At 40.8% G+C, this 12,328-nt stretch overlaps 1 protein-coding gene across 6 annotated transcripts in view; it reads right to left on the reverse strand.

Annotated features, from left to right (window-relative positions):
• The window catches only part of LOC137632901 (putative divalent cation/proton antiporter TMEM165), a 142,138-nt gene that overhangs the window by 61,661 nt on the left and 68,149 nt on the right, over positions 1-12,328 (reverse strand). For 3 of the 6 annotated variants that reach the window (XM_068364997.1, XM_068364995.1, XM_068364996.1), the window contains exons 3-5: positions 9,107-9,223; positions 8,610-8,859; positions 5,966-6,141 (exon numbers count right to left, since the gene is read on the reverse strand). In XM_068364997.1, the coding sequence (XP_068221098.1) occupies positions 5,966-6,141; positions 8,610-8,859; positions 9,107-9,223 (543 nt within the window). The remainder of the gene's footprint in view (positions 1-5,965; positions 6,142-8,609; positions 8,860-9,106; positions 9,224-12,328) is intronic. The other 3 variants (XM_068365000.1, XM_068364998.1, XM_068364999.1) reach the window with 1 other exon arrangement.

A 12,328-nucleotide genomic window follows, 5' to 3' on the forward strand; every position in this document is an offset into this window, starting at 1 on the left:
TATGGCTAACGGTATGTCTGATCATTTTTTGGAAGAAAAATTAGTTGTAGCAAAAGAGTGGGGGAATAGAGTAGATGAATGTAAAAGGGAGCTAGTGAGGGTTGAAGAGCTAATAAAACCGGGGGTAAAAAGTAAATATCACGAAAGGTTGAAAATGACATATGACAAAGTGAAAGTAAGAGAAACTGGCAATTTAGAGGAGTGGAAGTTAGTAAAAGAAAATTTTGTTGGAATTGCAAGTGATGTGTGTGGCAAGAAGGTTGTTGGAGGCAGCATGAGGAAGGGCAGTGAATGATGGAATGAAGGTAAAAGTGGAAGAAAAAAAGAGGGCTTTTGAAGAATGGCTGCAGAGTAATAGTGTAGAGAAGTATGAAAAATATAAAGAGAAAAATGTGGAAGTAAAGCGCAAGGTACGTGAGGCAAAGAGGACAGCTGACCTGAGGTGGGGTCAGGGATTGGGTCATTCATATGAAGAGAATAAGAAGAAGTTTTGGAAAGAAGTGAAGAGAGTAAGGAAGGCTGGCTCAAGAATTGAAGAGACAGTGAAAGATGGAAATGGGAGGTTGTTAAAAGGAGAGGAGGCAAGGAAAAGATAGGCGGAATATTTTGAAAGTTTACTGAATGTTGAGGATAATAGGGAGGCAGATATAATTGCTGTTGCAGGTGTTGAGGTGCTGGTGATGGGAGATGAGAATGAGAGAGAGATTACAATAGATGAAGTGAGGAGAGCACTAGATGAAACGAGAGTAGGAAAAGCGTCTGGTATGGATGGTGTGAGAGCTGAGATGTTGAAGGAAGGGGGTGTGACTGTACTTGAATGGTTGGTGAGATTGTTTAATATGTGTTTTGCGTTGTCAATGGTACCAGTAGATGGGGTTTGTGCATGTATTGTACCACTATATAAGGGTAAGGGAGATGTGCATGAGTGTTGTAATTCAAGAGGTATTAGTTTGTTAAGTGTAGTTGGAAAAGTGAGTGTATGGTAGAGTAATGATTAATAGGATTAAGGATAAAACAAAAAATGGAATCTTAGAAGTACAGAGTGGTTTTAGAAGAGGTAGGGGTTGTATGAATAAGATTTTTACAGTGAGGCAGATATGCGAGAAATATTTAGCAAAAGGTATGGAGGTGTATGTTGTGCTTATGGATCTGAAGAAAGCGTATGATAGAGTTGATAGGGAAGCAATGTGGAATGTGATGAGGTTATATGGAGTTGGTGGAAGGTTGTTGTAAGCAGTGAAAAGTCTCTACAACGGTAGTAAAGCATGTGTTAGGATAGGAAATGAAGTGAGTGATTGGTTTCCGGTGAGAGTGGGGCTGAGAAAGGGATGTGTGATGTCGCCGTGGTTGTTTAACTTGTATGTTGATGGAGTGGTGAGAGAGGTGAATGCTCGAGTGTTTGGACGAGGATTAAAACTGGTAGACGAGAATGACCATGAATGGGAGGTAAATCAGTTGTTGTTTGCGGATGATACTGTACTGGTTGCAGACACAGAAGAGAAGCTTAGCCGATTAGTGACAGAATTTGGAAAAGTGTGTGAGAGAAGGAAGTTGAGAGTTAATGTTGGTAAGAGTAAGGTTATGAGATGTACGAGAAGGGAAGGTGGTGCAAGGTTGAATGTCATGTTGAATGGAGAGTTACTTGAGGAAGTGGATCAGTTTAAGTACTTGGGGTCTGTTGTTGCAGCAAATGGTGGAGTGGAAGCAGATGTACGTCAAAGAGTGAATGAAGGTTGCAAAGTGTTGGGGGCAGTTAAGGGAGTAGTAAAAAATAGAGGGTTGGGCATGAATGTAAAAAGAGTTCTGTATGAGAAAGTGATTGTACCAACTGTGATGTATGGATCGGAGTTGTGGGGAATGAAAGTGATGGAGAGAAATTGAATGTGTTTGAGATGAAGTGTCTAAGGAGTATGGCTGGTGTATCTCGAGTAGATAGGGTTAGGAACGAAGTCGTGAGAGTGAGAACGGGTGTAAGAAATGAGTTAGCGGCTAGAGTGGATATGAATGTGTTGAGGTGGTTTGGCCATGTTGAGAGAATGGAAAATGGTTGTCTGCTAAAGAAGGTGATGAATGCAAGAGTTGATGGGAGAAGTACAAGAGGAAGGCCAAGGTTTGGGTGGATGGATGGAGTGAAGAAAGCTCTGGGTGATAGGAGGATAGATGTGAGAGAGGCAAGAGAGCGTGCTAGAAATAGGAATGAATGGCGAGCGATTGTGACGCAGTTCCGGTAGGCCCTGCTGCTGCCTCCGATGCCTTAGATGACCGCGGAGGTAGCAGCAGTAGGGGATTCAGCATAATGAAACTTCATCTGTGGTGGATAATGTGGGAGGGTGGGCTGTGGCACCCTAGCAGTACCAGCTGAACTCAGTTGAGTCCCTTGTCAGGCTGTAGGAACGTAGAGAGTAGAGGTCCCCTTTTTTGTTTTGTTTCATTATTGATGCCAGCTACCCCACAAAATTGGGGGAAGTGCCTTGGTATATGTATGTATGTACTAAAGTTTCAAGGTTTTTTTTTTTTTTTCTAGCTTAAAAGTCACTGTTTGGATTTCTGCTCTATTTGGAATGCCTCTTGCCACTCAAAAGTCAACAATTCTCAAAATGCTCAATGTAGTGACTGTATCTTCTCTATATAATTGCTTTTGATATATTGGTATTAATTTTTCTTAAGACTAAACTGTGCCTTAATTCCTTAGCTGTGGCTATTCCCTATCTTGACTATGTTACTTGACCTTTTATTATTACTATTCTTATTACTAGGTCAGCTTCAGTCCTAGTTGGGAAAGCAGGATGCTATAAGCCGAAGGGTTCCAACAGGAAAAAATAGCTCAGTGAGGAAATGAAATAAAATAAAAGCGAAGTAATGATCAATTAACACAAAATATTTGAGCAACAATAACAACATTAAAATAATCTTTCACATATAAACTATAAAGAGTTTCTTGTCTGCCTGTTCAACTTAAAAAAAACATTAACTGCATGTTTAAACTTTTAAAGTTCCACTGATTCACCTGCCTGATTAGGAGGATCATTCCACTTTGGTCATAGCTGGAATAAAATTTCTAGAATACTATGTAGTATTAACGGATGACACAGAGATCGATGTAAAGTCGGGCAAAAATGTTTAAAGTGGATTTTATTTTTGTGACGTACAGTTGGAACCAATGTATGTCAAACCAGAGTAAAGAGGGTGAATACTGTATACTGTACAATACTGTACATTAATACCTAAAGGATACCAGGTAACAAGGGCAGCATAAATACCGGTTTATAGGCCACACAAAAATAAATACTGAAATTTCTTAAAAAAACCATAAGCATCATAAATCAGAAGCTAATGGTGTATATCAATGAGCTGTCGGAAAATCTTGTATATAAGATACTCATATATTTAGTTATGAATGCAACACTGTAAAATCTACACTGAATTTTGCATACAAGCATAAGTAAATGCTATAATAAACCATATGCCATATTCTTCAATAACCATACTAATCCACATAATTCACATAAGGTGAGTGTCCATTGACATGGCAAGATAATAAATTTGAATTTTGATAAAATTCATTATTTCTATACTCGCCTGATGTTCAAACTGCTCTGTCCCCAAAGCCGACTCAATATAGAGGTTACCCCAAAAAACAAAGTTTTCTTTTGTTTACTTTGCTTCAAGAGGGCATGCCACTTGCTTAACAAGGTGACATCTGGTGATTAAGGTCAATCTAATTCAGTCTTGATGTTGAAACTCATATCCTAACTTCTTGACCTCATTAGTCTGTGGGGAGGAGAGTGGGCATTTATATAAACCTGATAATTCTAATATAAAACTTCAATTCATTTTCATGAACATTTGACTCACACACACACACACACACACACACAGTGATGGAGGTGGATCACGAAAGAAAGAAAGATAGAATCTCTAGTCTTAAAAGAAAATTGCATTGACCTGACAATCTTAACTGTAAACTGTTTGAAACTTAAAATTGACAGATTCTAGGGCCTGGAAAAAACTCCTTGCCTCTGAGGATACAGATAAGAGTCTCCATGCAGTTTGATATAGCATGTAAGGGTTTGGAATGCACTGCTCTCAGAAGAGGTTACACTACAACCTCCTCGGTCACTTTGACTACAGAGGCCTTAGACTGGTAAACCAAAAGCACTCTCTTTGAGGCCGATAAAGGACACCAGCATCATGATGCTGTTCACTAATACAATATAATCAAATCTTGTCTTAAACGTCAGCTATTAACTACAGCAAATAGGAAAAGTAGTAACCTTTCTCAAAACAACCTAACCCCTTCACTATAGAGAACACTAGTCTCAAAGACATACAGTACATAGCAATTCCAGAAGACACCATAATCAATAGTTAAATTAGAAGGGCACTCAGTAGAGCGCAGACCTCTGCAGCGACAGCTTATTTCTTGACCTTGACTTTAACATGTACTAATCAGCGTGGATTTTCGTACACTCAAATATGAACCAAGTTTGAAATCTCTGTGAAAACGATGTACAAACTTATGGCTGATTACGTGGATTGGACATTTTGCTTGACCGTGACCTAGCCCTTCCAAAATTTAATCATTTCCTTTTTTTTTTTTTTTTACATAACAGTTAATCCTTGCAAGTTTCATCACTCTAATGATTAAAATAGTGGCCAGGAAGTTGTTCACAAACAGAGCGAAAACATAAACCCCTTCCAACTTCGTTGGCGGAGGTAATAACTTAAAAACCCACAAAAGAAACACTCAGTTCATTGCAGCAGACTCCAAATAACCCTGTAAACACCTAGCCGAATTTTCTACTTCAATTCTCTGCTATTTTGAGAAACCTGACTGAGGTGATATGTTACTTTAGGTGAACCCTGCAAAAATAGTAAGCTACGGTTTCCAAAATCTTTTTAGGATGTGAGAGACTGTATTGGGTTACCATTAACCACTAAATGTTACCTCGGTGGGCAACACACGGGCTATTGAAGGGAAGACACTAGAGAATTTTTAGTTTTTAAGGGTGACACCGAAATTGAGTCAGTTTCGAGAGAGCAATATGAACATCAGGGAAGTTTATAGAAATAAATAAAATTTTCAAAGCTAGCAAAATACAGGTGTATTAAAATTAGTGGGATATTTTCCAAACTGCTGCAAATTAAATTAATATTTGAACAATCTTTTCTTAAAATTGCCATGTAACACACTGTGCTTAAACTGTCCTCTCCTGTACTACCTGAGTAAGCTTTCTCATATACGCCACAGATTCTTGACTTATCCATACAATTTAAATACAAAATATAGTAAGGTAGCAATGCCGTGATTATAACTAAAAGGCGATGCATGAAACCACTAAAGACGACCCATAGTGAAAATCTTCAAATTATAGTACTGTATACACATCAATATAGTAGTAGACATATATTCAAAACATGCCGATCAAAAAGTTTCAATATACAGATTTCTCTGTATTTCCCAGATTACAGTAGTTGAAAGCTGAAAATAATTACATACTAATTAATTGAATATCATGCCTGTAGGGTGGAGGGTGTTCACTACTTTTGGTATCATGTGCAGTATCCTGTGCTCTGTAGATGGCAAAAGCACTTATCTTAGGCCTTTAACTGCAGAGCCTTCCTATTTCTACTTCATCATTTGTTCCCTTTGTTTTCTTCCTACTTGTCTGTCAAACTCTTTTATACTGTAATTACCTGGCTCCAAAACTCCAATTTTCAACAATTCCCATAAGTCTACAATGCTCTACAGAACTGCAAATGTATGTACACTAAGGAAACTAAAAAACACTGGTATCATACTCAATACTTTAGGAGACAAATTCCTACAGGTTGAAAGGCTTGAAATAAACAAAAAAGTGGGTGATAGAAAAAAAAATGATCAACTAAAAATACTACGGCTGAAGGGTAATAAAATCCTACTACTGTCACAGACTATTTCTTTGAGACTACAAAAAGTACTCACGTCATCCTCTCTTCGTCTTAGATCTGACTGGACCTCTTCAAATTCTTCCTGTCCTTCTTCAGGCTTCATGTTCCATCCTTCGCGAAGCATCTTGAGGCCAAAAATGGCAAAAAGAACGCTCGAAGCATAGAAAGTATAAACACGAGGGATCCACGTAATGACGTAACCAAACATTGCTGCAAAAGATATGAAAGATATATACTTCTGATACACCAACACAAACCTACAAAAATTACTTGAAAAATAGTAAAATTCTCCACACTTACTAATATGTGATTAGCAAAATGACAATTCATCAATGGCAGAGACATGTGACAGTGACATTGCCCTAGCTTGCAGTACAATGCCCTAAAGACTAACAATATACCATATGATCAGTCCCCAAGCCCCCTCTCCACCCAAGCAAAGACCAGGGAGGGCCATGCAATGGCTGCTAATGACACAGCAGATAGACCTATAAGCCCAAAACCCCAATCCTCAGCTCACAATGGTAAGGTTGCAGACACTAAAGGAACTAAAGAGTTTGAGTGGGACTCGAACCACCGTCTGGTGATCACCAGGTAGAAACGTAACCAATTAAAAGAAAAAGATCTGCACAAGAACACAGAAATACATAAGAGATTTCCAATAAAATCTTCAATTAGTTACAATCCAGATCTGAACTGAGATATGAAGAGTCATTACTAGAAAAATTGTTAGTGATCTATAACTCAGCAAGTGTTTATCTAGAATGTAATAACAATAATTTCAAAAAGCAAAAGCTTTAGGTTTGAGAATACTAACTGTTGCCTTATATGAATATTCCCTACATAAGAATGAGCTGAGTTCCTAATTTGAAATGTCAAGTACAAGATAATAAATCTAGATTATTCATCTCAATAACCCAACTCACTCTTACTCTCTATTGTTTTCAGTTGGTTGATTTTCTTAACTATAGTGATTTATACATAATATAATGCTTTTAAAAGACCTAACATAATGCTTTTAAAAGAAGTTTATTAATTTGTTGACATTCAAATGTATTCACTGGACACAGGTTCTCATCTTTGAAATTTCTGATGTTGAAATGTCTAATCAAGAGGATTTACTGTATCCATGACTATGATTCTTCATGGCCATTGAAGTACGATGCACAGTATATACAAAATATGAAGGTAAACCGTTAAAATAATGGGAGAAGAGCATTACAAATACACAGTATATACAAAGTATGAAGGTATACAGTAAAAAGAATGAGGAAAGATAAGGGAAATATCATTTGGAGTTAGGAAAGCAAGACAAAAGAAAGTTTATAAAATTAGGATGAGGTCGGAGTAATATTGGGAACGAGAAACAGAATAAGAGCCCTCTTGCCCATCACAATGCTTTAACATGGAAACAATATTACCCGTTGAAGCACGATGACTTCATCAAGGCATTCTCTCATTAAGAGGAAACTTTTCATTGAAAATATGGGGAAATTCATGCCTTGGACTTTGCCTCCTACCGTGCAGGCTGAGCGAACTCAAAACAAGGGAAAGCGCTGTCATCAGCAGCTGGGACTGTGGCGGGTGAAGTCGTAGAACTTGGGTCTGGAAAAACAGCGCTGGACACAGAAGCAGGGAACTCCTCTGTAACAAAACCTTTGGAGGCCTTTGGAGGAAGATCCACGTCCACCTCTGAGGAGGCCAGTGGGCACTTCCTCTTTGCTCTCAACTGCAACAGCTTGAACAGGCCTTCTTTCAATGGAAGACCAGCATCACCAAGGGAAGGTCAAATCTGTAACAAGCCACCAACAGAGAAGGGCAGCGCCGCTTCGCCTGGGGAAGCGGCAACGTCCTTCAAACCTAAGGGTTGTCCTGGGGTTAGAGGGTCAATACTCCTACTCAATCAATCCCCTGAGGAGACAGAGCAAGAAGGGGCTTTGGGAAGAGATAGAGGGGTGGAAGAAGAAGGACAAGGTTTCTTTGACTTCAAGGATGACCCTGGAGGAGAAGAATCCCTCAGATTTCTTGCGCCATCTGCCAAATCTCCCCCACTCGACCGCAGACATAAAGGTACCACATTTGCGCTCTTCAGGTCCAGGACAAAACCCCATGACAACCTGAAGAAGATACACTCACAACCTAAATAGAGCAAAAGGATAAGTCAATAATGACAGTCAGTCTGGGCAGTGGAGAGACGAACATCCACTCTCAACCGAGCCAAAAGCATAAGTGATGAGACAGCACAGGTGTGCCTGAGCGGGGTAGCTAGTACTACTCCCCGTACCACACCCTCCTGCTAACTAGCAGTGTGGTAGTTACACCTCACTAAAAGTTTTATGGCTAGTCTCCCAGCTTCGCCAAAAATATATCCACAACGAAGCTCGAAAGGGTTTGTATTTAGTGTTGGAATCATACACACTAATAAGAATATGAAAATTGTGTGGACTTTAAAGTTCCATAATAAAAGATTCATACGTAATGATATGTACATTAATATGAATATGAAAATTATGTGGACATCGAAATCCCATATTAGAAGAATGATATATATACTGTACTGTAAGTGCTATGAATATAGTTGAAACTCCATTGTGATTGATACAAAAAAAATTAAATCTAGATATTTCAAGTCAGAATAATATTAGATATCTATTAAAAAAGAAGCCATCAATCCTTACATGACAAGATGTGCATAATAGCCAGCGCCGTCATCGCCCCCGCAAAGACCGTTAATCGCGGGTGATTCATAGCCATTATTGCAGCTATGAAAAAAGTTTTGTCACCCAGTTCCGTCACAATGATCATGGTCAGCGCCGAAACGAACGCACTCGTGAAGCTCATCTCGGCTTCATTTTTCTTGTCCGAACTGCCCGAGGAAGCATTCGGAGAAAGATCCCCAGGCACAGGCGGTCCATTTCCCGTATCATCCTAGAATTACAAAAGTCAAAAGTGGAATATCTAAATGGATTTCCTATCATGAAACAATACAAAGTTCAAACAAATACTACTACAGTGCAACACTATTTTGGAGACTCCTCCAGAACACAAATCATACAAAACGCAAAACACGATATGCAAGAAATTAAGACGACAAACCACATGACGTGTTCGCATTCAAATAAACGGTGATCTGTGCTTCACCCGTGATCACTACTGTAGATGCTGAGTGACTTACATAACCAAAGTATCTTTTCATTCTCTTCAGGTATTTCAACACTTGAAAACTGTCATCTTTGTCTTTTGCATTTTCTATCTTGGCAAGAAGTTTCCTTTCAGATTTAGAGGGAATGCTCTGCAAAGGCAATCAATATTTATGTAACACATGGATGAAGCACTAAACATGTCTGAACATTCTTACGTTCTTAATATGCTTGCATGAGAAATTTATTTATTTCAAAAGTGAGTGGTAACACTAATTTATTCTTTTCTACACTACCAAGCTAAAGGATTTTATTCTTCCATAATGCAAGTTAATTAACTTAGGTTTTAAATAGTTTATGTTTTCATATACAATACCTCATTTTACTTATGAATAAATGCTCAGAAAGCAGATCAACTAAACAAATAAAAATCTTCTTGCTGTACAGAAGGAATGACTACAGTATTGCTAGCTGTTATCTATCCATCTCTTGCTATCACTGTGAGGGATAAGAAAAGGCAGTTCTATACAAGCAAAAATATAAAAGTTGGAGGGTTGCTGTAAATTTCATACAGTAATACTTGTTAAAAGTACCCTTGAAGAATGCCTAGGAGTTGGTATTAAAGGTTTAAAAACTATTGTACGGTCATAAGTGTAACTTGGAGACTTGCAAGAGTTTGAAAGATAGATCTTCAAGATGGAAACGTTCCAGAGGAGTGGGTGATATTATTGTTTTTGGGCTCAAGCCATGTCATCCTGATGGAAGGTTCCTTTAGGAAGCTTTCTAAGGGATATTTAGCTACAGTGATACTCCCAGAGAATTGACCATAGGTCTCCAGAATTCTAACTCCTGGCGTGAGTATCCTTAAAAATTTTCATAAGGATATCACATAATATCAGGGGACGTATTTCTTGATACGACACATGGCAATCTTCACCCCGCATAGAGTTTTCGCTCTGAGGGGGAAGAGTGGCGAAATTGAAGGGGAGCCCTCATCAAGGTTACCCGGTGGATCCTCTTCCCGCACTACTACAGGGACCAATATAGTTACCCATTCCTTTGTTAGTAGCGAATTAATCTCCCGCTTGCTCTGGGTGTTTTTGTTACTAATACCAGGATTTATCATGCATTCTCCAGCATCTTCAGCCTCTGGAAAGGAGGAGACCAAGGTAAAATGCAAAGTGAAATACTGTACCCACAAGAATAAGAACTTTTGTGGTCACACTATGTGCAGGTCTCTTGTCGCCTGCTCAGTCGCAACCAAACCATTGAGGTATTGGGACCCCAAGGACTGCAACATCTGCTCGGCCTTGATGATCGAGGGTTTCGGTGATCCCAAGTCGACGGAGTCGAGGGACGCTGCAAGGGAAAAGCTTCGGAAATGGGTATGAGGGTTCCAGAAGAACTCTCCGGGACCGTACCTTCCCAATGACATGATAAGAAGCATGCTGTTCCCGAAGGCAACAGCTGATGCCATCGTAACCCAGGCACGATCGGGGCCTCCTTGCGTCCTGATCGCAGTTGAGGGCGACATCAATGAAGCTATGCAAAGCATGGACATCCATCAGGAGATTATGTCTGAAGTGTCCACGGACACGGAAAAGGATCTCCTTCAAGAGGATCCTGAAGAAGAGGTGGCCCTACCACCTGGAGGAGACGAGGATCACGAGTCGACGGAAGTGGAGGACCCCCTTCTGTCTGTGTCGGCATTCCAGCCGGCACCGTCTAAGTCTTCGGCTCCTACCCCTCCATTAGACTCGCTGGATCAAGCGGTTATGGCCCACTTTACGCTGCTAATGGACACTCTACGTAAGGAAAACGTAGATATGAAGAAGGAAATGACGAAGGAGTTCCGCGAAGCAATTCGGATAGTCACTTCCCACGGGTCTTACAAGCGACCCAGAGTGAAGGACCTGCCACCTTACTATGAAACCAATCCTTGGAGGTATGCAGAGTTCATGCCAATTACCAACGGTAAACTCTACATTTCGGAGAAGATGGGAGCCGTCCACCTGGACGACATCGAATTTTGGCCAAACTTTGCGGTTTACCCGGAGTGTTTCATCCGGCTAAAGAGTGAGCCAGAGTCTAAAGAAGAGACGGAACCAAAGGAGGTCATAGTCTTCGACCACGACAATGCACAGGCTCTCTTGACGAGTAGCCTAAAGAAGGCAGGCTATACCACTCTAGAGTTTCTGCACTGAGCAAGAAACACCCTACTTTTCTTGCTCCTTCTTCAAGAGCTTTCCCCTTCTCCTCGAAAGCTCTTTAAAGTGTGCTAAAAGCTATTGATGCAGGCAAACCATGCCCTACGCTAGAGGAGTGTAGGCCATTGTCTCTAGCCTTGCCCACAGATGAAAAGGAATGGAAGGAGGTCCACCTAACCTTCTCAGTCTCGAAACTCGATGCGGACATCGCAGGAGAGCAGTTCAGCGAAAACCTCCCGAATCTATCGGACTTTCTCCTGTGAAGAGAACAGGAGACAAAGGAGAGGCTAGCCGCTTCTCTTTCCTTCCAGAACTGCATGGAGATGTGTGTAGGCGTTGCTAGCACAACACTCCTGGCAAAGATGCACATGGCCACTCTAGTCAAGGACTTGTACGATTTCGTGAAGGACAGGAGGGCCTGCAGGGAGTTTGTGTTTGCCAATACAACGGTCAAACACGAACCCAGGAAGCTGATTACTTCCTGTATCTGGGGCAAGGACCTCTTCCCAAAGGAAGTTGTCCAGGAAGTAGTCGAGAAAGCCGCCATGGAGAATAGGAACCTTCTCCAAAAGTGGGGCATTTCTTCGAAGAGAAAATCTTCCCCTGATACTGGTCCCCAACCTATGAGGAAGACGAACAAGCCAAGACTATCTTCTCGGCCAGTACAACAACGTCCCACGACCATGATGCCCCAAGTGGTCGCTCAACCGCAAACCCCCTTCCAAGTGGTGACCCAACAGCTGGTAGCCCAGTCACCAGCTTTCAACCCATGTTTTGAGAGGCAAACCCCTACGTTTCGCACGAAAGGAAGAAGATCTAGACGGGGCTCCTCAAGAAACCCCTCATGAGGCAGGGGAGGACGTGGTCAGGGTGGCAAACCCTCAGGACCATCCAAGCAATGAGATGCTCCAGGTAGGAGGGAGACTCCTCCACTTTCAGGATCATTGGACCTTCGATCCCTGGGCCCACAGCCTAATCAAGAATGGACTAGGATGGAAATGGAACAAATCTCCACCTTCATTTCCTCAATTCTTCCAACAATCCACCCCC

This window comes from Palaemon carinicauda, chromosome 42, assembly GCF_036898095.1.
Source record: "Palaemon carinicauda isolate YSFRI2023 chromosome 42, ASM3689809v2, whole genome shotgun sequence".
NCBI lineage: Eukaryota > Metazoa > Arthropoda > Malacostraca > Decapoda > Palaemonidae > Palaemon > Palaemon carinicauda.